We start from the raw sequence: 26,460 nt of genomic DNA on the forward strand, positions 1-26,460 counted from the left end.
CCTCCGCGTAGCTACGAACTCGCAGTTTAGGTTCTGGAAGACTCAAAAGTGCTCAGGCAAGCTAGGGTTGGTAGATGACATAAAGGCGGTAGGACGGTCACTGAATCCACTTCCGAAGCTACAGCATACGCACCCTTACCTACCCCTACCACAAGTTCCTCCACCTTCTGGCGCGTCTTCGAACAAGAACGGAAGATGTCTAGGCTCCAGTTGGTCAGTCGCAAGCCTCGCGCACGCACCCGAGGCAGTCACTGTTTCCCTGCTCGACGCCGACTGCCAGGGTAAGGCTTGCACCGCGCCGTAGAGAGAGTTGACTTTGCGATCTGATACCCGGAAACTCGAGGGCTGGGACGCGCAGCTGCGGGAGATGGCGTACGCCGGGGCGGAAGAGGAGGCCGCGGGCGGCAACGACGACGTCGACGACGACGACGGCAAGAAGACCCGGGGGTCGAGCCTGAAGCGCATGCTGGGTGGCTGCGGCAGCCTGGTTAGGGACATGCTCGACGAGCTGGTCGTCATGGAGGAGATCGAAGCCGCCGCGGTGGAGAGGGAGACGGAGTGGATCAGGAGGATGAACCGCGAGGGAGACGACGGTCTCGGCAAAGATACCCAGAGATCATCCGGTGCTGTTTGGAGACTTGTTTGAGGCGAGTGAGGGAGCCTTTTTTTCAGTTCAGCACTCGTCACGGGCGAGCAAGGAAGCGTGAAAATAATGAAAAGACATGATTTTCACCGTGCCATCCATATCAATCTATTCAGGTCCAATAGTGCGTGTTTTTTTGCATGTTTCCTCGACACAATAATCTACTCCGCCGGGTACGCCACAGTGTCTGTCCTAGGTTTCAGGTAATCCATCACCTCTGACCATGCTCGCCATGCTCGTCACACCCCATTACTTGTACAATCCATGTCGGTGTGCCAGTGTGCAAACTCCAGTGCTCTGCAATTTTTGTGCCAGCCCTCCGTGGCCCCTTCATAGTGATGTTTCGCCGAAGCTCAAGTCGCCGCCCATGGCAAGCCTCCACCATGCAGCCCCCGCAACGATGGCGACCGTGCTCGTTAACAGCATCCTACGTACAAAAGTCAACCTGTCAGATGTCGTGTGGAATAAGACATGAACAAAAGAAAGGGGGAAACAAGATGAGCGACCGATCGACTTTCGAACCGGAAAAGAGGGAGAAGAGAGCCTTACGCCTTTCTCCGGCTGCTGAACATCCGGCCGAACAAACCACCGATCCAGTCTACAAACAGCACGCGGAAGAAAGCCTGCAGCCAGCCACCCTTACTGTCTGTAACACTGTGTATTGAGGCAGGAGTGCTGGGTCGTTCGGTCGATGAAGCTCCGCGCTTCTTGATTTGGCCCTTGTGGCCATCATCTCGACCGGTGGTCGAGGCCGAACCGCCGGGGCCCAATTCAACAGACCTTGTCTGGTTATCGTCCTCATCGTTGCTTGAATCTCCAATTCGCTCGGGTGTCTCGACAATGACTCCCGGGGTACCTGGCTCTGCGGAAGATGCCATGGGCGACTCGTCCATTGCATGCTTGCCATTGGACACGCCATTGAGGTGCGCTAACTCCGACCTTGCTGACTCCGAACTGTTCCTAGACTTGGCCTTGGAACCCTTCATGACGACTCCTTCGTCCTCATCGCTCGCGGGTGATATCAAGGTGCTTGGTGTCGGCCGTATCGCGGGGCTCGGCACCCGCACCATACCGTCGTTATCGAAGCCGGCTCCCTCGGCACTCGGCGTTTCCTTGTCCTCTTCGGCAATTGATCCCAAAGACAGGAGCGATCTGTCCGATACCATTGAGCCATGGGATTTTCTGGGCAATTCGAGCTTCTTGTTAGAACTCGGGCTTGAAGGTCCTGACGAGAGAACGGCTTCTTCGTAGTACTGATCAAGACCAGCTTTTCGAGATTCAATCACAGGAGATAGGGGTGCGCCATGAAAGCTAGTCTGATCCTCATTGAGTCCGGTTTCGACCTTGCGCACGGCGTCGATGATGCCACTGCGGTTTGAGGGCCAGCGTTCCAACGTCGGATCATTCAAATCGTAGTTATCGACATCATAGTCTACGGTGCCGTGATGATCAAGTCCTTTAGGAGCGTCTTCTTCGTCGCCACTTCCCGAAGGTTCATAAGATCCCAGAGCTTCGTGAGTAAACAGAGGCGGGGGACCGTCATCCGCATTGTCTCTTCGTTCGAAATCCTTTTGAAATGTTAGCCATGGGCGTAGTCTCTAGACACTTGATACTTTTGGCGGCTCCCACCTTGTCAGCGTCCAGCGCTTGGGCGCTATCAGCGACCTCGGCGGCGACACTAGCAACCTGCTCAATGGGCGTCGACGAGAGACGTTGTCGCTCTTCGTCCTTCAGCCGGTCCACGCCTTTGGAAAGTGGTTCAGGACGAGTCGTATCCACTTCGGCATCAAGTTTCGCGGCGCTGTCGGCGACCTCGGCGGCGACACTAGCAACCTGCTCAATGGGCGTCGACGAGAGACGTTGTCGCTCTTCATCCTTCAGCCGGTCCACGCCTTTGGAAAGTGGTTCAGGACGAGTCGTATCCACTTCGGCATCAAGTTTCGCGGCGCTGTCGGCGACCTCTGCTGCGGTGTCTGCGACTTGCTCGATTGGTGTTGATGAAAGTCGCTGCCGTTCTTCTTCCTTGAGATGGCCCATGGTAGTGGGCTGGGGCTCGGGCTCGGGATCGGGCTGAGAGGCTGATGAAGCAGCAGCGGCGTTCGAGGCCTCCATTCTTTCTGAAGCTTTAGCAGAGTCTTCGCCGTTGTCTCCGTCCGGCTGCTTGTCCTCCGCGACGTCCGGAGCTAGCAGGATATTGTTTCGATTTCCAGATGCGTCGGTCACTACAAGGCCCGTCATGTTAGCTGTGGCCATTCTAAAGAGGAAAGAGGAATTTTACCTGTAGGGCCGTCTTCATTAAGAACCCACCAGTCACCTAGACCAACTCGAAATTTGTACTGGATCTGCGAGCCGGGCGGCACCTCAATATTCTTGTGAAAGGTGTGCTCTCCGCCGTCCTCAGTGATGAATTGCATTTCCTGGGGCTGCCATTGTGGATCTGAGAAGGAGCCAGCGACGAAGATGGGAGGCTGCGTGCCGGGTTTCTTGTACGTGATGGTTACGGAAACCATTGTCGATGTTGGTGTCCGCGCCAAGGTACCTATGTCAAGAAGCTCAGCACGTCGTTGTTACTCGGCCAACTCGATCGGGCGAGCAGCGATGAGGAAAGCTGACCTTTGTGTGGCTTTCCTTCTTTCACACTTCAAGTCAACACGGGTAAGAAGCCCCCTTGAGAAAGAGTACCTTGACAGAAGGGACAAGAAAATGAAAGCCGTTCCCTTGGTACCCACGGTGAGGGTTGCAGACTGAGAAGTGGAAGGAGAAACACTCTGACGAATGCGGCGGTCTCTAAGCGACACCTTAAACTTTGGAGGAAAAGGAAGAGGCGTCGAACGGGGTGGTGACAAAAACAAAAGACAAGAGACACAAACCAGTTCTTGGGGAGAGGAGTCCGGGAGTGGAGTCCACGCGTCCGAGTGTTTCACACAACGAGGAAGAGTCGGGCTATCTGTTGGTGCTAGTGAAACAGCTTTGAGGGAACGAGCCGGGTCTGTCGGGGAAGAGCAAGGTAGGTAAGAGAGAGGAGGCAGAAGAAGAAGCTACCGAAAAATAAGCCGTTAGGAGCGGAGGAGCGAGAAGCTCAGAGAGCAGAGTTCGAGAGGTGATGACCTTGTTTTGGGTGTGGGGGAGGTGCAGCACAGCAGTTCACAACAGGGAAGCAGTGAGTGGCACAGGGGAGGGGAGGGGGGGTTCATTGCATGACTATTCCGTAGGTATGTGACATACTAAACGTTGGGGGGAGTGTTCCTTGAGCTTCCAGAGGGAAAGAAGACTGGGGAATTGAGGAGAATAAGGTTGGGAAGGGTGAGATGGAGGAAGAAGCTCGGACGAGGTACTTGCCATCTTTGGCCGGACAGGTGCGTATACTAAGGTACCTACCTACCTACCTACCTACCTGACGGGATGCAAACACTTGGACGCCTTGATGAATGGTGAAGGGGAGGCACTGCTTTACCAAAAGTAGGTAGCTGTTTATAGCAGCAATGGTGCGCACCTGGCAAATGCTGTCCGTACTAGGACGAACAAACCCAAAGAGGCATGTGTGTGTGTGTGTGTGTCTGTTGTGAGGCACGAGACAAAATTGCAGCATTGCGACACCTCCCTTCGTCCCCCGTCCCCCATTTGATACCAGGTTTATTAGCGGGAAACTTCCCCAACATAATGCAATGCACAAGGTGCAAGAGCTACTGCTAATCATATCACACTGGGGCCGTCGTTTACTCCATCTCAGCGTCGGCATGCCTGGCGCGTCATCATCCCTGATGCATGCTGGAGGCAGGGGAGGTCGCGGGGACATGTCCATTGGCCCTGGCGGCTCATCGTTCCAAAGTATCGGAGACTTTCCAATGACGCACAAACCATCTATCAAGCTCCACAGCCGCCGGCCCCAAGCTCCATCGCTGGCCCCAGTGGAAGAAAGGTCTAGACACCGTCAGCTAGTTAGTGTATCCGTACCTCCCTCCATCATGCTTTGTGTGGAATGGATAGTCGACTGATGATGAGAGGAGGCAATCCCTTTCCCCCGATCTCCTCACCTGCTGTATGATTGCACAATGGCTTTGCCAAGGCTGCACACAACAACGACATTTCGCCGGCCACCAAGCCCAGCTTTTCCATCCACTGTGCTGCACAATGAGCAACTACCAACGCCCAGTTCTTGACTCTGAACCAAAGCTGTCTTTCAGTCGACTGCAGGTCCCATGAAATACAGTTTCCATTGTCGTCAAGTGCCTACCTACGCAAGCTACATGGTTGCCCAGTTGAGGCAGACGCTGAGTGGTTAGATATGTCAAGTTCCACGATGCCTCCCCAAACTGTGCTCTACCCAGCCGCACCTCTGCTTGCCTTATCCTCTAAATCTGCCCATCGTTAGATTGATTGCAGACGCCTATCGATTTCGATCAGAACGGCCCCGGATACCCCCATAATGGCTCCTGAATTCCAATTGGCTGCAGTATCGGCGGGACACAGGTACATGGCCGTGGAAAGCTCAGCTTTGGTTCGGGTACGGCGGGGCTTCTTCGACGTCCCAGTTCCCCGTCCGGTAGTGAAAGCCACCGTCTGGGGCTATCCCCGGACAGAGGTCGATTCTGCCAAAAGCGGTGGGAGCTCTTGGCCAATGACGTGATCTCATGATAAGGTAGGCTTATCTGACCTTCGTTGTCTCCGCCATGTGGTCCAGGTCTCATTTGGGTTGAATCGCGGGAGGCTTCTAGAAAAAATCCACACTTCACAAAAGGGAAAGAAAAAAAAGAAAGGAAAAAAACACCCATCATCGTCACCGCATGAACTGCGACGTGGCAGAGCCTACCACAAACCAGGGATCGCAGCTCCAACTTCCCTAGCAAATCCCTTCTTCAGAACCACAAGGCAATAGCAAGCACGAACTCAATACCTCAACCCCTCTCATCTTCGTATCCCCGCGCCAAAGAAACTTCTCTACCTCTTCCGCCCGCCATGTCTGCCCCTCCCCAGCTGATCCACATCAAAAGGAAGCGGGGCGATGAGGATGCGCCGGTTACCTATCTTCGTGCGACTCCCTCTCTTCACTGTTTCTTTGGGGGCCACGCGAGTACTAACAGACGACAGAGCTTGAGCCAGGATCCAAGAGGCACTTGGCCGGCAGCAGCTGGGTCTACCAAAGACGCTTGGCAAAGGTCAGTGCCAGATCCGCCGCTGCTGCTGCCGCCGCCGCCGCCCACTCCAAACCCGTCATCCAGACGTCCAAACCCGGCGACGAAATCTCCAGCTCCCGCCGGCCCCCGACGTCGAGCATCCCCTCCGCATCGCCGAGCGATGTGCCGTCCGCAGCGAACGCGGCGCCCGCCGGACAGGTGCCAACGACGTCAACCGCCGCGGGTCCGCAGCTGCCAACGAACCCCGCCGTCGAGCCGAGACGATTCCACATGTCCAGGTCAGCCATGAGCTCCCCCAGCGGCAGCACGATATTGAAAGCTGGAGGTGGCGTCACGAAACGGGGCCGTTACGGCACCGCTGTTTTCGTGGAGCGAGGGAAGAAGAAGAGCGCGCGAAGGGCGCTCGAGAAGCTCGACGCGGACAAGAAGGGCGCCGCTCTCGCATCCGCGGACGTCGGCGTCAAGGAGGATAAGCCGGTGCCCAAGAAGCCCCTAGCGAAACGCCCGCCCCGGCCCGCGGCGCCCAACGTCGACGCGCAGCGCAAGCCCATGCCCAGCGTCGTGCCCACCCAGGACCTGGACAAGATTGCCGCCGACATGGACCAGTGGGTCTTGCACGAGATCGGGCTGAACCTCAAGTCGATGGAACAACCGGCCGCGCCGCCAGCAGCCGCCGCTGCTTCGTCGCCTTCCCGCTTCAAGCCCAAGGCCCCGGTCAAGCGCTTCGCCGAGCGGCACCCCGAGCTGGCAAGGGAGCTAGATGGCCGCGGCCGCGACGACGAGGAGATGGCCGAGGCAAGCGGCGGTGATGAGGAGAGCAGTGACGACGACTACGTCATCGAGGTGTACGAGCTGGCGCCCTCAAAGACCGCGTTGGCCGAGATCCCACCCGAGCAGATTGGCGTGCTGAGGTTCGATACGCAGGAGGACTTGGAGCTGTTCTACGGCAACGAGGACCCCGACTCGGATGATGATGACGAGGAGGACGAAAACGGTAAGTCTCTCTCCAAGTTTTAATCCCCCCCCCCCCCCCCCCCTCTTTTCTTGAAGGGGTCGATCCAGAGCTCTCGGTATACTGACGCGCGGCCGCAGCCGAGAACCACTACACGGCGGATTACCCCGAGGATGAGGTCGACTCCGAGGACGAGTACGACCGCCACGCTTACCTCTTCCGCAACGCCAACGCCTCGGACGAGGAGGAGTTTGACGCTCGCGACCTGGATGAGGACGCGGACGAGGACATGTACGTCATGGAGGGCGACGAGAGGCGCGACGAGGACGACGTCTTCCAGGAAAAGATCCGTCGGTATATCCGCCAGCACGGCGCGCACTGAGCCGATGGGGTGTGCCTTCTTGATGTATTTGGGCTGCACACGGCTGTACGACAGAAGTAGCCTATTCTCTATGGCAAAGACGGTATTTCAATCCATCAGGTCTGTGTGTGTGTGTGTGTGTGTGTGTGTGTGATTAGGCTTTTTTTTCTTTTTCACGCAAGATTTTGGGACTGTTGGCCTATGCAGACAATGTGATGTGTGCTATTCAATAGCCGCAGCACCTCCCCAAGTTCTAGGATAAGTACATGATACCACCCTCCAAGGCGCAAGTGCCTTGCAATCAGTCTCCCCTTCGCAAGTCGTAGAGGGAAACCCTCGAATCCAGCGCAGAAACGCCCGTCTCGTTTGGCCAATGTCCCAGGCCCAATCTCCCAGAACACCGTATAATAAAAAAGAAAGCAAAAGAAAAGAAAAGCTCAGAGTTCTTCTGAAGAAGGATAACAAAAAGCAGCACAGAAGAGGGGCTCGATGAAGTGACGCCAGTCCTGATGCGAGACGCCTGAGCTCATCCGTTAACAAACGGAGAGAAATGGCAATGCATCCCCAGTCTAGCAACAGAATTATAGGTTGCGCCAAACGCCCCTATATAAATATAAATCGACACGGCTAAAAAGAAGAATAAGAAATATAAAAAAAAGAAGAAAAGGAAAAAAGTTTATAAAAAAAGAAGAAGAAAAAGAAGAAGAAAGAAGCTAGATGCATCTCTCCTGACGCTTCTGACGGCTTCCTTAAGAGTGAGTCTACCGCCTCACATGACGGTACAAGACCCGACGGTCCGGCCCCGCCGGCGACCACCGTTACCGCCCTCCTCCTCGTCGGCATGCAGAATCTGCGCCTCGCGGGCCCTGCGTCTGCGACGTCGGTGACCGGCTCCGGCGGTCCCTGCCTCCTCGGTGGCCTGCATGTAGTCGGCCCACCGCCGTTCGAGGCGGTTGGCGGCGGCGAGGTCGCCCCGGAGTACGCGCTTCATATGCTCGTCGACAGTCATCTGGAACTTGTAGAAGCACTTGAGACTGACGGCCTCGGCCGAGTATGTAAACTTGCCCGCCTCGGACATGGAGGGCTTGATCTGGGCGTTGCGGAAGAGGACCTCGCGGATGCCGGTCCAGGTGACGTTTTGGCAGTCGTAGACGACCATGTGCAGGCCGACCCCCGGTTTCGGCTTCGCCGCGGTGCTTTGGGAGCGGTTGTTGACCATGTAAGCCGCCTCGGCGAGGACGAGGTCGCTGATGCGGGTGTTGTCAAGTTCCATGGTTCGGAGGTTAACGCAGTTTTTGACGACCGGGAGGACGCCGCTGTCGCCGAGGTTCTCGCAATAGCTGATGGACAGGTGTTCTAGCCACCGCGCGCAGGGGGCCTTGGCCAAGTGATCTGATAGGAGACTGTTGGTTAGATCTGACAAGTCCTCCATCTCGAGGTGTGTCAGGCGTGGGGTGGATGCCAATATGGGCTCCAGCGCGGCGTCTGTGAGCGCGGTGCAACCGGACAGCCGCAGTCCCTCGAGATCAGGGACGTTATATCCTAAAGCCTTTACCCCCTGAGTCGTGAGACGGGAGCAGCGGCTGAGATCGAGGTGGCGCCATTTCCTCGGAGGGACGACGGGTAGGTCGGTAAGGATATCGATCTCGGGGTCTTCTCCGTGGACCATGATCTTGAGCGCGCGGTCGTTGAGCTCGGCGCAGCCACTCAAAACCAGCCTTTCGAGGTTGTTCGTCTCGTAGATCGTATCAGCGACTTCTAGGTTGTCGAAACCCCTAACCTCTCCGGCCCTCAAATCCTTCAGTCTGGGACACCCCAAGAGTACTGTCTTGATGCCTCGTGCGTCCATGTGCACGCACCACGATACATTGAACGTCTCCAACTGAGGGCATGACTCGGCGATGATCTTGCAGGACATATTGGTCACTGCTGTCAATCCAGTCAGGTTGAGGTTGGCGAGCTGATCGTTGCTCCTCAGCAGGCTGTGTAGTGTGTTGCGTTGGAAATTGCGACATCCTTCCAGCGTGGCGTTGACCAGGTTCTTGCAGGCCTTGACGACCACCTCAGCCCGTTTATAGTGTTCGACCTGGACACAGCCTCTGAGGTTCAGGTCTTTAATGAAAGGCCCGGCAGCAACGATAATTCTTGCAAGCGACTCTGCAGGAATTATCTGGTAGAATTCCGTAGCATCAAAGCATGTCCACAACTGCCCGTCGAAGCAGATCTTGTAGAACATCTTGCTAACGCGCGAAGCTCGAACAAGCTCCTTGGGTGTAAGGTAGGAGAAGATGTGCACACGCATCTCGTGAGGCATGCTCTCCCAGAAGTTGAAGCCACGCTTGGGTACCTCGGGGTTTGCGACTTGGATTCTGCTCGTCGTCCTCATGTCGGACGGAAGCCCAACTGTCTGAGGCACTGGTGACTGCGACATGGGAAAGACATTGTCGACTCGTCGGATAGCCAGACGGCCATCAATGCCCACGAATTGGACGGTTTCGCTCGAGGGTGTTCCTGGAACCGAGCTCGAGGCGCTGGCGTAGCCAGATGCTGTCACTCCGGCAGGAAAGTAAGAATCGCCACCAAAAGAAGTTGTGGAGGTCGAAGGTCCTGCCAAGCTCACGCAAGAGACATTCACGCGTCCGCGCTGGGGACTGCTGTGCGATCTCGTACGACCGGTCCTGGACGGCGAAGGTGAGGAGGGTATTCGTTGCACACCACAGAGAACAAGGTGGCGGCCTTTGGTCTTGGTAGATGAAGTCGAGAGACCGGGGCCTTGTTCGTCAACCACCTCCATGGGGGTAGGCTCTGCGGGGGTCTCGGTAGTGTCGGTCATTTTGGATATTCGAGGATGATCTTTGGGATAAAGAAAATGTGCAAAGCGCCGACCTGAAGTGGGATCAAAAGGCTCCGGGACTACTACAGGATAAACAGCAAACTCGAGAAGGCCTTGTGAGGGCAAAGCGCTCGAAATAGGCAGTGGAACGAACGGCCCTAGTTCATAGTCCGTGTGTTGGAGAGACGGGGGAGTATATTTTTTTTTTCTTTTTCGAGACAACTCGAGAGATGGGCCAGGTCCCTAGAAGAGCGGCTGAGGCATAGGGCGCGAATATTCGGGGAGAAGATGTTGTCTTGAATGCGAGCTCTTCCTATCTCTTGGAGGGGGAGGGGGCAGAAGCGGAGGGGTGGACAGGGGTTCTGTAAAGTGGGATCTGCTAACAAAACGAGTGCCAGCTATAGGTAATGGAGGTCAGCCGGTGCAGGTAGCGGAGGGTGGAGCCTTGGAAGGCTGGAAGAAGGGGACCTTACGGGCTGGGGCGGAGCACATGGCACAGCGAAGCTCAAGATATCATGGCCTGTTTAGTTATTGGTGGCAGGTCACACGAGCAGGGTCGGGGGAGATATTGGGGGGTGAGGGGTGGGCACGAACAAGAAGACTATGACTTCGGGAAAGATAAGAGTGAGAAGGTGGGAATGCAAAGATGGATGAGAATGGAGGAGGAAGAAAACAAATGGAGGATGAGAAACATAAGAGGGAAAATAATGGTTACCTTTTGGCAAAATTTGACCGCGCTCGCGCACCACCGAAAGGTACAGGTACGGTACGGTACGTACGGGAAGCAGTAACAGAAGCTTAAAACGCGCTCTGGATCGGATATACAAAACGGCCCTCACACCCTCCATCACCGCCATGCCCCTCCCCCTCCCATCCAGGTCGGCGAAACAGGGACCCTCCCTCTCTTCTCGACTAGCACTGATAGATCCCGGCCCGCCATGCACGACTCTCACCACACCCCTCACACCTACGTGGTAGTTTACGAGTCGCTTCATCACTCTGACGGCGCCGGATGGTACAAACAAACGTCTGGCTTACTTACCTCTGCATCCGAATCCTCAGTGTATACCTGGGACGACAGCATGGGTTCTGATTCTGGGGAGGTGGCCTCTGGCCCAGAAGACTGACAAAACCTGAGAAGCACAAAGTAGGTGGCCAAAACGGATACCCAAGGATGCAGCTGCCAGCTTCGTCTTACCCGCCTTTCCAGCCCAGCCCAAGGCCTTTCCAAAGCTGGCAAGTGCCACAGCTACTGAAAGAGTCTGGAAGCAGGATCCACCGCCGACCACCGCACCGCAGGCGACGACCGTAGAGGATGATTGGCCTTGGTCCCAACTGTCCAAGAGAACGGGAGGCAAAAGAGGACATGCGAGGTCGTTACTGCCGGCCGGTACGCAGCAAGATACATACCTCTTTCATTCTCTCACTTGACCCACCTGATGCGGGGCCCGTGGCCCGGCGAGAAAGAGCGGACGGGTGGGGTGGGGGAAGAGGGGGGAATGTGGAAGGACGAGGGGGGGATGGAAGGGCGAGGGGCCTGCCCGGAGTGCAGACTGCCTGCCTGTCTGGTCAGGAACCAATCGCTGTGTCGGCTAAGGAGGACCAGTCAGATCACCGCTGACTGACACCACAAACCACCCCTCCAAGACCCTCAGACCGGCGGGAACCTGACTTGAGCACTTGTCCAAGTCACCGTCCTCTCTTTCTTTGTGGCACCATCACCGGCCCTGATCTCAGTCAAATGATGCAAGGTCAGGTACTAAACCGCCAGAAACGCCGTGCTCGTCGACACCGCTGGATCGTACTGCATGACGACCTGCACAAACCCACCATGGACCTCGACGGAAGCCACGCGTTGCGCTGCGTGCAGTCCGCTAGCTCACTCACCGCAGGGTCCTCCACCTTGAGAAGAGTGTGTGTCTGTCTAAGCAGGGACCTGAGCATCGGATCTGAATGTCGGATCCTGCGTGTTCCCTCAACGTTTCTCTCTCTGTCTCTCTTCCCAAGGCTCGCTAGCGCATTTTGCTGGACCCTTGGACTCGCCGCGACGCACTTGGGTGGGTATTGATTTGCACCCCGGAACCGCCACCCGCTATCATCTGTATCACCAGTCATTGGAGGAATTCGACTGTCCCAAGAATCACTCGCCAGCCGCCATCACTGTAGCCGTTGCGTCTTTCCGCTGACTGCCTGCACGATTTCGGCGCCGTCTCTCGGTCCTGGCCATGTTTCTGCACTGGTGCTACCTGATTCGCCGGCAGATATATCAGGCGCTTTTCCATCCCGAGTTTACTACGGTGTAGGTAGGATGATGCCGGTAACCCGCCTTGAAAAGAAAGAAGGGGGAAAAAAGGAAGGAATACCCCATTCAACCGAAACTGACGAAACAGACTAGCTCGATACAGCCCGCTTTGAGCACCTCGAGGCTCGCGGAAGAAAGCACCTTGGCGTTATTGCGATCCGTCTTCCGTGGCCCACGCCGCAACCGAACGACTCTTGGCTACAGAAACGATTTTCATCAGCATCGACCCGAATGCGACATTTTTAGCGGGGCCATCTCTGCACCCTCCGCCTTGACAAGAGACCTGGAACAATCGAACCCGCCTCCAGTCCATTTCTGTGGCCATCTTCGCCGCGCTCATGTTGGTTCACGAAGTCTTCGAGACCGCAGCCGTTTGACAGATCTTCATTCAGACCCAACATGGCAAATCTTGACACGACTGTTTTCAAGCGGCTTCTTGGTGGTCCAGCCTTTTCCTCTTTCAAGCGCACTTTTGAGTACCACCACACACAGACCGGCCCGGTCGGCTGACGCTTTTCGCGCCGAAGCTCGGGGCCCTATATATGACCACACATCAGCCGACTCGGGCAAGGGGAGATAAGGACTCAGCAAGCGACGAGCCACGCGACACCTTTAAAACGCATAGCCTTGGCGGATACAATGCAACTACACACTCTCTGTGCTGAACGGCCTGCCCAGTATCGCATCGCGGCCTCGCGTCCAAGAAGGTGTTTTCCTCAAGACGATCTCAACCTGACCCTGTCCGTCATGAGACCTCGTGATGCATTTGTCTCAAACATCCTCGAGCCGTCCTGCCAAAGAGCTGTCCTTCGTGAACCATCGAGACAGTCACTGAATCCAGCATAGGTTGTCCGTTGATAGCTTTCCCGAGTTGCTGGCCTCGACGTATTGCGATGCAGTGTTCGAGGGCACCATCATGCATCTTTTAGCTTCTGCCTTGCCTCGGCATCGAAGGCGAAAGAGTTGTGTGGGCACTTCCAGCCACGTGCCGGAAATTTAACAGTTCGACGATGAGGGAATATCGCCTACGTCGTTCGAAACTACCTAGGCGAATATCATACCTCTTCGAGCTCATAGCCAGGACGACCAACAGCATGTTTTACCCTTCGAAACCAGCAGTATGGCGGCTATATGCTCCCGTGGCCACCGGATCTGCCAGACGCGGGGCTGCGATGGCAAGCGGCAGGCACACGTCCATGTCGTCAAATTGACCGCCAACAGACAGTCTTGGTGAACTATTGGGCCCCTATTTGAGTACTGCCACCGTGCACGTGGTAGGTTGGACATACGTAATAGTAGTAGTAGTCACCTGCTGAGCAGGGTATCGCGCGAGTCGTGCGCATCGAGGCTGTCATGACTGTGCATCTTGATTGTAGGCCACAGCCTATCAGGACTACACTGCGTTGTCTTGATGGAAAGGCTGTTGTTGGCAAGGGTCTGCCTAGTCAAGGGTCGGTGTGCGAATGGGGCAGACGACGGGAATCCTTCCGTCCGGTGTTCCGTCCTGTCAGGTGTGGCAGGCAGCCGGTACCGCAACGATGAGGTTTGCTTTGGGCGGTGATGATCAAATCTCGCACCGGCATAAGGATGATGGCTGCTTGAATAGCGGCGGTCTCGGCCAGTATGTCACTCGCCGGGGCGTGGCCGCGGCACTGTGACGCATCCCGGGATCTACAGCCCCTTTTCTCGAGCGTGGAACCCTCCCGGGCTATACATATCACAGCCGGTGCCGCCGCTCAGTATCAACAAGAGGGCTCCACCGTTGGGCCGGCCGCCGCGGAACTGCATCTCCAGTGGGCTTCCATCGTGTTCCTCCCCCTCGTCGACTCTCTCTCTCTGAGGCCCCGGTGCCGCGTGCCGAACCCTCCAATCAGTGTGTTGTAATGGCCTCGAGGCCCTACGAGTCAAGCCTGTAACTTGTGCTGTGTGCCCACTCAGAGTTGCAGAAAGCAGCACGACTTGCGAATTTCCGGGTCTTTTCCCAACTGTGTTAGAGTATTATTGTGTGCCTGTGCGACCTTAAGAAGGACCGCCCAGTATATCTATGTACCTTGAAGCGAATTTCGGAGGGGGTTTTCCTCCTGATAGGAGAAGAGAGGGTTTTGGTGAGGCAACTGGGACACACATGTGCAGATGCAGAATGCTTGGCTGGTAATAATTCGAAGCTGTGGACAGATGCATCTCAAAATTTTCGATCACCAGAGAACCCAGCAGAGTGGACTTTTTTTTTTATCCTTTCTTTCTAGGAATTGTTCCCCTCTTCATCCACTACTGCCATCTTCCCCTCCTCTTTTCTCCCCTCTCCTCTCCTCTCTCTTACCTCACCAACCATCGACGCCCCCAGAGCGAGATTTGTATCTCTCTCAGAGCCCCAAAAGTGACATTGAGCTTTTGCTGTCTCCGTCTTCTCCGTCCCGTCACCAACACACCGCCGCTGCCGTCGTCGCCGCCGCCGTCCCCCGCACCATTTGTGACCTGACGCCCGCTGCTAACCTCCAGCTTGCGCATTGCTGTTTGGGTTTGACAAGGGGCCACTTCCCAGCTTCCGAGGTCTCGTCCGTCGCTACCTACATTACGGACAAGCACCTGCGCCAACACCTTGCTGTGTGTGCACTGAAGACCAGAGACTAAAGCCGCCCTTCTCCCTGCCTCCAGGTTTCTGTCACTTCTCAAGCCAGTCTTAGTCCATCTTTGGACGATTACGGCAGACGATCCTCTCACGAGGCCAGGCGCACGTGGTGGCAGGTTGCTAGGTGTAAGACTAGCCACTCGCCTTTGCTTGGCCCTGTTTATTTGCCTAACTCTCGACACTCGCGCCTGTCAACGGCACAGCCCAGACAGAGAGAGGAAAAGGAGAGCGAGTGAAAAAGCAGGAGAACAGAAGTAGCTGGGCTGGACCGGAGTGGACTGAACGAGAGATAGAGAGAGAGCGCGAGCCAGAAGACATCCGGTTGCGGCATTGACGCCGGCACTGACACCGACTGGTATTGGCATCGGCGTTGACATTGGCATTGGCATTGGCATTGGCATAGGCATTTTCCTGGCATTGGCGCTGGCACCGAGGTGGCACTAGCACAAGACGGCGAGACGACTCACGTTCCCTTTCCTGGCCCTTTGGTGAATCGACTCGGACCGGACTGGGCCTTGACCCGTACCAGGACCAAAACCAGATCCAGATCCAGATCCAGAACCAGCTCCCAAAGAAAAGAGGACGAGACGCTTCTTTCGACCTTTGAGGTCTACTTTTTTGCTGTTGCGTTACCGCTGCCGTTATTGCTACTGCTACTGCTACTGCTGCTGCTAGCCACTGGCTGCTAACGAGCCCACCTCACTCCCCCTCCACAACAACTACCACCACCACCACCACCATCACCACTACCACCACCATCATCGCTACCACCACCATCATCGCTAATTTCGGAACTGTTGGTCGTCGAATCATTCCATCGATCCTTCCTCAAACTCTCTGTCTCTCTTTCCGATCCCTCGCCGCCCTTTTTGTTGCCTGTTTGTACAGAACAGACCACGAGCGAGAAAGAGGGGGAAAAAAGGACCGAACGTGCTTTTTTTTCTTCCTCACACCATTCGTCGGCTCCAAAACACTCGCGCCCTCATCCTTGTGGCAAACCTTGCTTATTGGAACCCGATCTACCTCACCTCTGACTCCCGCCCCATACCTCCTCGCCTTACCTACAGAGGTAGTGCATCTTGTGGGAGTGTTTTGCATTTTTGTACCTCATTACCTATTACTTTAGCTGGAACAGCCACCGTCGTACAACACCTTGCACCTCTCAGCAAGCACTGCCAATCGTCGGGCACCACTCATTCGTTCTCTCCTCTCGCCGCCGAACGCCCCAGGCAAACCAGAGCCGAACCACCGTTCAATACCTGCTAGACCGACCTTTCGCTCCTCAACTCGACCCCGCCGAACCCGAACCTGCATCGTCGAACCCGCATCCTGCCCGCATATTCTATTCCCTAGGACAATTATCCGAATCGATTGCTATTCTTCTTTCCCATTATGCTACGGCCGCATGGGGGACCTCACAACAATGGTACGTCTTTCCCGGCCACGCAAATTCCCTCCTGTTTCGAATCGCCGCGTCCTCTCTGACCTAAACCTCTCCCACGGTTTGTAGGCACCGACAAACACCATGAAGAGCCTCGGGGAAGGAGCCGGACCCCGACGACCCAGCTAGAGCTCCCCAAGAACCGAAGCACCGGGAACCTCGAAGTCACAACCGATAACAACCCCGGCTCCGGCCGAATGCGCTTTTCCTTCGATGCCAGCTCCATCGTGGATGGCGGCGAAGCGATGCCAAGGTTGGTCTCACCTTTGGATACTTCCTGATGCGTTCTACCTATCCGGCAAAGCTGCTGAGTCGATGACGATTTGGTCAATGGTTGGGCTTTGCTTTGCGTCGCCAAGATGGCCGTCTCGACAACGAAACACAAGGTTTTAGAGAATGGGGCGCGCGCGGCGTCCATATGGGCGCATTGTAGCCTGCAAAGGATCAAAGAATGATTCCAAGTGGGATATTCAATCACAGTATGAGGCGGAGTATGCATATCTGAAAGAGCGGGCGACACTGATACATGAATGTGGTTTTTGTGGTTTTTTTTTTTCTTTCTTTTTTTTCCTTTTCATCTTCTCAGTGCTTATTGCCGGGTGGTAAGCAAAAATGTATGTCACGGGTGCAAGTGCATCATTCAAACAGTCACTTGGTGGCGGGTTAAATCATCACATGGCAAATCAAAGCCATTCAAGGCATCGTAGCTGACAGGTTTTCTTCAAGCCATAGACCCTCAATCGTAACGGACCATGACCACGGCCTTGGTCTATCGGGATTGCGTCGTATCCGACAACAGCCCTCGTCGCGAGCTCCTTCGAATCCCACATCCAGAAGCTCCTCGATCGGCCTGTCGAGATCAACGTCCATGACAACGTTACTTGTGAACTCTCCCGGCATGCCCTTCAGCTCGCATCCCTCCTCACCCAACTTTTCCGAAGACCTCTCCCGCTTCCCTTCCGAGTCATTGCATTCCTTCTCCTTCGCCCACCAGTCTGAAGAATACATCCATAACCGGCAGAATGTCCTCAAGCGATCCATAGACTTTATGAAAGACAGGATGGGATGGTCCGTCTCGCCCTCAAACGTCGCACTGGCAAGTGCGCAAGCGCGAGCGACGGGCGACGTCGAGACCCAGAACATGCTAGACCTGTTGGCTAGAGCACAGCTTGTTGGGGCGGGCAACCTTCCATCCATGGACCAGTCACTCGTCGGTCCTCTGACAGGTCCCCCGCAAGTTTCGGGGGGGAACCTATTCGAAGCCAACTTCGTTCCGCGAACTTCGAGCCCCGAGCCTCTGACTTCGCCGAGTACGTCTCCTACCATGTCCCATTTCAAGGCGCCGGCTGCCGGAGCAGACACTGCAAAGAAGCCGGCACAAGATGAGACACAGAAACCACCCGCGGCCGACAACGAATCAGAAAACTCGAGCAGAACGCCGACAAACGAGAGCGGGACGACAACCAAAACATCGCCGCCGCCGTCCCGGAGACTCAGCTTGAAGCGGACACTGACGGATACGCTACCGGTCTCGGTCCATCAACAGCTCATCGACACCATGGCGCAACCTTACCTGGCAAATCAGGAGGCGGTTACATCCCCCACAACGGCACATCCCTTGTCCGCACCAAACATGCCAAATGCACTGGGCCCGGCTGTTCATGGGCATTCCACGAGATGGGTCCCGGCAGCGCAGGCCATCTTCACGACGGAGTCTAAGCCGCCATGGACGATCATTGCAGCCAACGATCTTGCCTGTTTGGTTTTTGGCGTCACCAAGGCAGAGGTCCGGAAGATGGGCATCTTGGAGGTGGTTCAGGAGGAGCGGAGGGCTTGGTTGGAAAAGAAACTTCTGCAGATGGACCCCGAGGATGTCATCAAAGAGGCAGAAGACATCCCAAAGACGACGGTATCTCCACCGACTCCATCCACATCTTCGCTTCTGGGCGGGCGGGGTGGAATCACCGCCCAATTGCTGAGCAAGCCTAACTCGCGATCACAGCCACCAAAAGCAGTTGCACGGAAAGCTCAAACCGTGCATAGCGGAGACCCGAACCCACCCAAACTCAGAGGAACTTCGCGACACCAGAGCAGTCGATCCCGGGGTGTTCTCCTATGTGGAGACGTCGTTCCCATTCAAAAACGAAACGGCGCCACGGGATCCGCAAGTCTCTGGGTCAAGGAGAAGCGGATCGGTCTCATTTGGGTCCTTGAGGAAATCCACGAAGACGTGGCCCAGATCGAACTCGACGACGAAGGCATCATCCAGAAGATCTCTGGGGCCACAGCACCGATCTGGGGCTTCGAATCACTACAGAACGGGGTGGATATCGGCAAGCTGATACCGCGCATTCCTCGGCAAGGCATCGACCCTCGCACCGGCGAGGTGGACTTTGCGCAGATTGCCAGGCGTAGGTTCTTCACATGCCCGAACCCAGCCAAAGTCAACATTCCCTGCACCGTCGAGCAAGTTCGGGGCAAGACAGAACTGCGCGTCTCGAGCTTTCCGCATATTGCAGGCATCATTGTAGTGGACCCCGAGACATTGAAGATCCAGAGTTCCAACTCGGTTTTCTGTGGTGCGCTGTTTGGGTACGAAAAGCCCGACGGCATGCCCATTGATTCGCTGATTCCCGATTTCGAGAAGGTCCTCCACATCTTGATAGAAGAGGACGGCGTGCAGTTGCAGGACGGGATTGTAGTGCCGGAGCACAGTTTCCGCCGAGCCTCGGCAATTCTGGGCCTAAGGGAGAACCGCCCAGATGCTGCAGCTAGTTTCCTGAGGCCGGACGGATTGCCGGGTAAACACAGGGATGGTTCGGGGCTCAAAGTCGACGTCCAGATGCGAGTGGTCAGAAGCGCAAAGCAGTCCACGGTCATACAGGAGACTGTCATTGAGGACGAGGACGAGGACAAGGGCGGAGAAAACCACGACGACTCATTCTTGATTCCCCATTCCGAAATAGTGTTCGCCCTTTGGATTACCTATTCCAGGCACATGCACGCTTCCAGGGCCAATCTAGGCGTGACGCCGACTTCTGGCTCTGGAACGACGACTCCCTTGCATCAGCCGTCACCTGGGCAGACGCCCGCACACACGCCAATCGAGATTAGTTCGGATTCCGACGAGCCCAAGCCTCAAGCGTCGTCGTCCTCGACTGCGTCGGGTTTTACCAAACAACTCAAAGAAGTCGCCATGACGGCCGCTGCGAAACTGACTGGCGGGCCCCGAGCTGAGAAGAAGCATGACAAGGCACCCGTACCACCAGTGGTCGAGCCGGCCCAGCAGAAGAAGTCAATCGATGACTTCCAAATCATAGAGGATATGGGCCAGGGTGCCTATGGCCAGGTCAAACTGGCCAGGTACACGACGACGCAGAAGAAGGTGGTTTTGAAGTACGTGACGAAGCGACGCATCCTGGTCGACACATGGACGAGAGATCGCAAGCTGGGCACGGTGCCTCTGGAGATCCACGTTCTTGACTACCTGCGACGTCCTGACTTGCGACATCCGAACATTGTCGAGATGGAATCATTTTTTGAGGATGATGTGAATTACTACATCGAAATGGTGCCCCACGGACTGCCAGGCATGGACCTCTTCGACTACATTGAACTACGAAGCAACATGGAGGAGGCCGAGTGCCGGAGCATCTTTGTCCAGGTTGCCAAAGCCATTGGCCATCTTCATACGAAGGCCCTGGTAGTCCATAGAGACATCAAGGATGAGAATGTGATCCTGGACGGCGAGGGCAACATCAAGTTGATCGATTTTGGGAGCGCAGCATACATCAAGAACGGCCCCTTCGATGTCTTCGTGGGCACTATTGGTGAGTCGACCCGTTCCTGCTTGTATCGAGGTGACGAGAGCTAACACTGGCACACAGATTACGCTGCTCCGGAGGTGCTCGCAGGCAAGCCATATGGTGGTAAGGAGCAAGACGTATGGGCGCTCGGAATCCTGCTCTACACCATCATCTACAAGGAGAACCCATTCTACAGCATTGACGAGATCATGGACCGAGACCTGCGCGTGCCGTGGACGATGAGCGACGAGAGCATCGACCTAGTGAGGCGTATGCTCGACCGTGATGTAACTGCGAGATACGACATCAACCAAGTCCTGGAGCATCCTTGGTGCCAGGAGGTTGAACAGGAGGACTGAAGGAGAGAAATGATGTGACGATGAGGAAGGAAGGGACATGAGCATTGGGAGGGCAGCTGGGGCCTGTTCGGGGCCACGGAGCAGATTTGGTCAAGATACCCTAAAGAGCAATCTTGGAAAGCACGGCTTTCTCGTCCGATCCCCGTTCGAGTCAGAGCCGGGCGTGCTTAGAGAGAGCTATTTGACACAACAAGACGTTTTCTTCTTTCTTTCTTTCTATGGATCATGTGATAAATTGAGCTGGTCTTTTAATATTTGGGGGGGGGGGGATGAAGCGAATGCCTTTTTTTGATTTTTTCTAAGGGGGGGCGGGCGGCGGTTTCGGAGTTAGGGGGTATGGAATACAAATTTAGATGAGCAATCTCGCTCTGCGCTCTTGGTCATCCTTTGTCTATGTTGTCGGAGTCGAGGAGGGTAAGATGGGCAGATGAGACGAACGGTTGAGCGGAGCTGGAAACGCTCCTTTGTTGGCAACGCGGGCCGCCCTTGGCAGCAACGACATTCAAGGTGGTGTTCTCTAGAGAGGAGTATTAGATATATATACCTTTGTACGTGTCGAAGCCCGGCACTCTGGCGGTTTCGGGATTTCAGGTAATATTCGCGAGGGAATAGGTGTAGGGTAGATATATATTCGATACAGGTAGATTGCTATAGAGTATCCTCATACTGGAAACGACATTGACCAGCCGTGACATGACTACCTACGTTGTGTGTGCGACGTGGCCCATCGCCCGCGGGGCACTGTTTTTTTTTTGAGCAGACGGTCGTTGATTCCAACGTAGGTACCCCTCTGCCCCACTCTGGCCGTTGCGCTGACCCCCCTTCCATCACCTGCCTGCTGTCCCAGGCCTGCTGCAATGCTGGTAGTGTACTCCGTAGTCTGTCTCTCTTACCTCATCGGGGCCTCATCTCAGGCAGGGGTACGAGGTGCGGTACTTTGACTTGGCCCGAGCTTCCACCAGCGCCTAGTTCCTCTCCAGCCACCTTCAACTCACAACACTCCAATCGATCGCCAACCTAATCCCGTCTCATTGCGTGCGGCTCTTTTGAGTTTGAGACTTTCCATCTGGGATGCCAGGCCGGTTTGCTTCTGTAAGTCTTGGCAGTCCAAAAGGCTCCCTCAACCGAGGCCTTCTTGGTGCACGATGAGAACCCTCGATGAAGCCCAGTAAGTGCGGTGCGCGTCGAATCACCACGACCTCTGACATCATGTTCCCACCGACTAACCCAACTCACAGGACGCGATGGGCCGAGACATTAAAGAATGCCAGGAGTTTCTCCGAGTTGCAGAATGCAGTCAGATACAACGGGCCTTCGAGCCCATGCCTCACAGGCTGCAGGTCGGTGTGTTGGAAGGTCAGTATGAAGTCGTGGGCGTTGATGCTGTCCCAAGACCGAGCTGACTTCCGCTTCGCAGGCCTTTCTGCTCCTACAAGACGTCGACCCCGCAGACTGGCTTCATGGGGTCTCCGAGCTGCGCAGCTACTACTCTCAACGCCGGGATCATTTCTTAAAGTTCATCGAGCACCCGGAGGAGCTGGCCAAGGTAGCCATTGACCCGCTGACCGACGACCCAAAGGTCCGTGCTGTGGAGTATTTCCCCCATGCCCAGCGACCTTGAGCTCACACTTTGCCGCAGTCGCCGTGGAACACTGTCCGTCAAGACGAGATCATCAGGGCGGAAATCGCGCAGGATGTTCGCCGCCTGCCGGATGAGCCCTTCTACCACCAAGACCGGACGCAGACATTGATCATTGACGCGCTGTTTGTCTACTGCAAGTTGCATCCCAACAGCGGCGGATATCGCCAGGGTATGCACGAGATTCTAGCGCCGATAGCATACGTGGTCAGTCAAGATGCGCTTGATCGTGAAACCATCGCGTCCAGCGGACAGCCGGCTGATGAAGCGATGGTCGGTATGCTCGACTCGTCCTTCATCGAACACGACACATTTGCGTTGTTTTCCAAGATCATGGAGAAGGCCATGTCGTTTTACGAAGTCAAGGACTCCGTTTCAAAGGCGGCCTTGGCATCCGTGTCCAAGGATCGTGTGGAAACGTCGGCCATTGTCGAGAAGAGCAAGTTCATCCACGAGGTGTGCTTGGCCAAGGTTGACCCAGAGTTGGCCAACCACCTAAAAGATATTGAGATCCTGCCGCAGATTTTCTTGATGTAAGCATCTACAACCCTCCGAGTTCTCTGCCCCAGTACTAAAGAAGCTGGTCCCTTAGCCGATGGATCCGCCTTCTTTTCGGCCGCGAGTTTCCGTTCGACGAGCTCCTCGTCTTTTGGGATACCCTTTTTGCCGTCGACCCGTCCCTAAGCTTGATAGACCTTATTTGCGTTGCTATGCTTCTTAGGATTCGTTGGAGTTGTAGGTTCTCGGCATGTGCTTCCTCCTGCCTCTGTTCAGGCTAATTCGCTGCAGTGCTCGAGGCAGACTACTCCGTTTGCTTGCAATTGCTACTCAAGTATCCCGCACCAGATGCCCCTCATGGACCTCACACGTTTGTAGACGACGCCATGTACCTGAGAACGCATCTTAGTGTCTCGGGGGGTGTCTCGCTCCTGTTGAAATATACGGGGAAGATGCCCAGCACAACACAGTCTGCAGCTAGTTCGCGGCCCACGACGCCAATGAGCCAGGCATTTTCTTTCAAGAACCGAACCAGAGGCAACCAATCGCCGATTCCCTCGGCAAGCAGGTTCATCCAGCAGCAGGGTGGAGTGGAAGCTCTATTCCAGGGCGCCGCAAAAAGCATGCTTGAGCGAGGTGAGAAGCTCGGCATCAACCAAGCCGTACGCGATGCCATGGGTGACATCAGAAAGAACATGCAGAGCTTGAACGAGGTACGCTATACACCTCGCACAGCAAGACAACTGCTGGGAGACGACTCGGCGACCCAGGCCATTGCCGCGCTGGAGCAACGGAACAAGCTCCTGGCGAACATGCTGGACGAGACGGTCACGAGTCTTAGGTCTTTGGGCACATCCAACCTTGATGACAAGGTTAAGACCCTGGAGCTCGTCGAGGTGGCTGCCGCCAAGATCCAGTTCGTCAAGGTTTACCTGGAAGACCCAACGATCGAGGTCCCGGATTTGGAGGGCTTCACCAGCCCGCCACCTGAAGAAGCTAAAGAAAACTCAATGGACGTCGACCCAGACGGCAAGGCCGCCTTGGAGGCCGCTGCTTCCGCCGAAAATGTGGCAGGCGCCATATCCACGCTGTCCCTGGCAGGCCAAGGGAAAGACATAGCGTCGTCAGCTTCGACATCTCTCCCCGAGCTGATGGATACCACACAAGATGCACCTGCAGACAAACCTGCCGAGCATCCTTCAGTGAAAACATCAAGCCCAAAGTTGGGTACCCCTCCGAGGAAGCCGAAGGAACGACCTCAGCCGCCGATTCCAACGCGATCAACCCTTGCCCAGTCATCCTTCTCGTGGATGCTTGAGCCGGACCAGTCCGCACAATCCGCGTCGCCACCGCAGATGCCAAAGTCGAGCTCCGGAGGCGCACACCGGAAGAAACCCTCGGGAAACATCAGCAGAGAGCGGAACGCCTTTCTCTTTGGCGAGGTTGTCGCCGATTCCGACGATGACACCAAGCCGATCAAGTCCGATGACATCTTTGGGCTGCAGCCCATGGAGAAGCACAAGTCTCCATTTGCATAACGATTACGAGAACATGTTTGGAGATGTTTGGAGATATGATGATAATGAATTGACAACGTGAATAAGCCAACAGCATGACAATTGCAAGGCTTGCTGGCGAGGAAAGATGTCGGACGTGTCCATAGATGGGTGAGTCGGCGTTGTCAAGACAATACATACTTGCTTGCCGAGCGATTCCCTTCGTCTCCCGCAGTGATCTCCATGCTTTAACGATTGTTCTGGGCTTCTATCAGTTGTCATCAATCAAGCTTGACCACCCGCCGTCGCTACATCTCATGTGGAACCGCCTCCTTCTCGGCCTTTCCGCGCCGGCCAAGCCTAGTCGATGCAGGCAATAATCAATGAAGCCGGGGATGATCTCTTTTCTGGTCTAATTTCGTTGGAGGCAACTGCGCTAAGGGAATACGCTCCATTGGCTCGAAAGCTCGCACTTTTCTGGTTGAGGTTGGACGGACGCTCCACTCGAGCTAACCGCAGTTGACCGGAATCTTACAGCATTTCCACTTCCAACAACGATAAGGCCGTGGAACAGTTGACTCGTCATTTCTAGCCGCCTCCACTCGTCACATCGACCGACACAGAACCCGCGCGTAGTCAGTCGTGCGTCTCGTTCCGTAACCCCTGGAGGCTAAGTTCCGTCTTAAACCCCCCATGAGAATGCTGAAGGTCCAAAGGTCTCGACTCCCTGGTCTCCAAGGGGGGGGGCAGTGTCTGTACGACCGCCGACGGTCCAATGCTGGAGAGCACTGCTGTTTGAACGTTGATGGGCTGTCGAAGTTGGGTACGGTCAGCACCGAATGCGACGCGACGGCAAGCCGTTTGAGAAGGCTTTCACGCCTGTTCTTATCGATGATCAAGCATGCATGCGATGACGACGACGATGCCAATGTATGACCAAGCCATCGTCCTCCTCAAGCATAAGAAAGCTGGACAGATCAAGGTCGATTCTGTGGCACGTCAGCCCCTCCCAACGGACCTAAACGCCTTGGAAATCGCGTGTTGGTGCAGGATATTTCGAGGATCCATCTAGGTTCAAAGCAGACATGCCAAGGTCGACCAACCTTGCCAACCAAGCCCCCTTGTTATCGCAAGCAGGGACCAGTTGTCAAAAGGGCCCAGGTCTGGGACAAAGCATACGTGCAAGGGCTTGGGGCATGTCCCCCCAGACCCCAAACATCTCATCCCTTCCAGGTCAGTCTGCCAAACTTCCAGAACACGCACCACGCTGTGAAGGCAGGTCTCTGTATCACTGCCCCAGGCCTTTCCCTTACCAAACCACCCAGAAACGGGACCCATCACGTAAGTGAGGCCAGTAATGATGGCCAATTACCAGATTCTACATGGCTCAGCAAGGCACAGCAAGCAAACACGCACGCAAACAACACCCCCACCAACCCCTTCTCCAGGGTTCCGACTGCAACCGAGGCCCTTCCAACCGCATAATGGGCCTCTGCACTGGTTCAAGCCTCTTTCTCTCTATGTTTCCCCCTCGCTCGGGAACTACGCCACCAACAACACTTGGGGTCCGACAGTCCGGTTCGTGGTCGGCTTGGGGGCGTGTGCAACGGAAGCCAAAAGGAAACCAATATTGACCCTCGACCAAGATTCTTCATCACCGCCACCTCACATCGACCCGCTTTCACCCTCCAGGCTGCTCCTCCCCCCCTTCATGCTCGCATTGACCTCTTGAAGTCTATAACAATGGAACAAGATGATGTCTCACCGTTCCTGCGTCGAGAAAACAACTTGGAAGCAATGCGACCTGAAATAGCCCCCTCCCCCTTATGCCCCTCGGTTGCATAAGGGCTTGGCCCCTACCAGCTGTCCAAGGTCTCCGTGTAAGTGACATCGCCCGCCCAACCCGAGCCTCGAGGCACGAGAGTCTTGTATCCTCGCCCCATACTGTCTGCTGTGACAGAAGCCAACCTGACCGCTATTATCAGTACGGTTGAGATCATCGACAAACACTCTTCTACACACACACACACACACACACACACACACACACACCGCTCTCCCAAGACCGAGCCGAATAGACGGCCCAAACCTCTCAACCAGTTCCAGGGTTGGACGGCCGGGCGGAGTACCTAGAGACCGGATAAGGCACAAGCTGACCCCCTTCCCAACCTGCTTGCAGGATCTCTTCACGGATCTGTAACACGACGGCCCTGCAGTTGGTGACGGACAAGTCCACCCCAAATACAGGAGCGTCCGCACACCTCCAGAAGAACGTCAACGCGGGCACATTGTTTGCGTCCTTTTGTCTTTCTGCCCCCCAACGTGATCTCGGGGAAACAAGCCCCATCCCCCCTTTTGTACCCCCC

At 55.5% G+C, this 26,460-nt stretch overlaps 6 protein-coding genes across 6 annotated transcripts; 4 read left to right on the forward strand and 2 right to left on the reverse strand.

Annotated features, from left to right (window-relative positions):
* Positions 1-195: 195 nt before the first annotated feature.
* On the forward strand, positions 196-646 carry GLRG_03582 (uncharacterized protein; the record flags this gene model as incomplete). The annotated part of the gene is made up of 2 exons (XM_008094267.1): positions 196-213; positions 305-646. The coding sequence occupies 2 exons, from the start codon at positions 196-198 to the stop codon at positions 644-646; spliced, it is 360 nt and encodes a 119-aa protein (XP_008092458.1).
* Positions 647-973: 327 nt separating this feature from the next.
* Positions 974-3,153, reverse strand: GLRG_03583 (uncharacterized protein; the record flags this gene model as incomplete). The annotated part of the gene is made up of 4 exons (XM_008094268.1): positions 974-1,070; positions 1,193-2,211; positions 2,273-2,865; positions 2,922-3,153. The coding sequence occupies 4 exons, from the start codon at positions 3,151-3,153 to the stop codon at positions 974-976; spliced, it is 1,941 nt and encodes a 646-aa protein (XP_008092459.1).
* Positions 3,154-5,599: 2,446 nt separating this feature from the next.
* On the forward strand, positions 5,600-7,112 carry GLRG_03584 (uncharacterized protein; the record flags this gene model as incomplete). The annotated part of the gene is made up of 3 exons (XM_008094269.1): positions 5,600-5,672; positions 5,732-6,772; positions 6,871-7,112. The coding sequence occupies 3 exons, from the start codon at positions 5,600-5,602 to the stop codon at positions 7,110-7,112; spliced, it is 1,356 nt and encodes a 451-aa protein (XP_008092460.1).
* Positions 7,113-7,860: 748 nt separating this feature from the next.
* GLRG_03585 (F-box domain-containing protein) lies at positions 7,861-9,924 on the reverse strand (the record flags this gene model as incomplete). Its single annotated transcript, XM_008094270.1, has 1 exon — positions 7,861-9,924. One exon carries the CDS (start codon positions 9,922-9,924, stop codon positions 7,861-7,863), a length of 2,064 nt encoding a protein of 687 aa, XP_008092461.1.
* Positions 9,925-17,194: 7,270 nt separating this feature from the next.
* GLRG_03586 (uncharacterized protein) lies at positions 17,195-20,461 on the forward strand (the record flags this gene model as incomplete). Its single annotated transcript, XM_008094271.1, has 2 exons — positions 17,195-20,126; positions 20,184-20,461. 2 exons carry the CDS (start codon positions 17,195-17,197, stop codon positions 20,459-20,461), a joined length of 3,210 nt encoding a protein of 1,069 aa, XP_008092462.1.
* A 1,145-nt stretch (positions 20,462-21,606) lies between these two features.
* GLRG_03587 (WD repeat domain-containing protein) lies at positions 21,607-24,136 on the forward strand (the record flags this gene model as incomplete). The annotated part of the gene is made up of 6 exons (XM_008094272.1): positions 21,607-21,629; positions 21,700-21,817; positions 21,879-22,040; positions 22,101-22,633; positions 22,693-22,835; positions 22,890-24,136. The coding sequence occupies 6 exons, from the start codon at positions 21,607-21,609 to the stop codon at positions 24,134-24,136; spliced, it is 2,226 nt and encodes a 741-aa protein (XP_008092463.1).
* Between the last annotated feature and the right edge of the window lie 2,324 nt (positions 24,137-26,460).

Source organism: Colletotrichum graminicola, assembly GCF_000149035.1.
Source record: "Colletotrichum graminicola M1.001 genomic scaffold supercont1.11, whole genome shotgun sequence".
NCBI classification, from domain to species: Eukaryota; Fungi; Ascomycota; class Sordariomycetes; order Glomerellales; family Glomerellaceae; genus Colletotrichum; species Colletotrichum graminicola.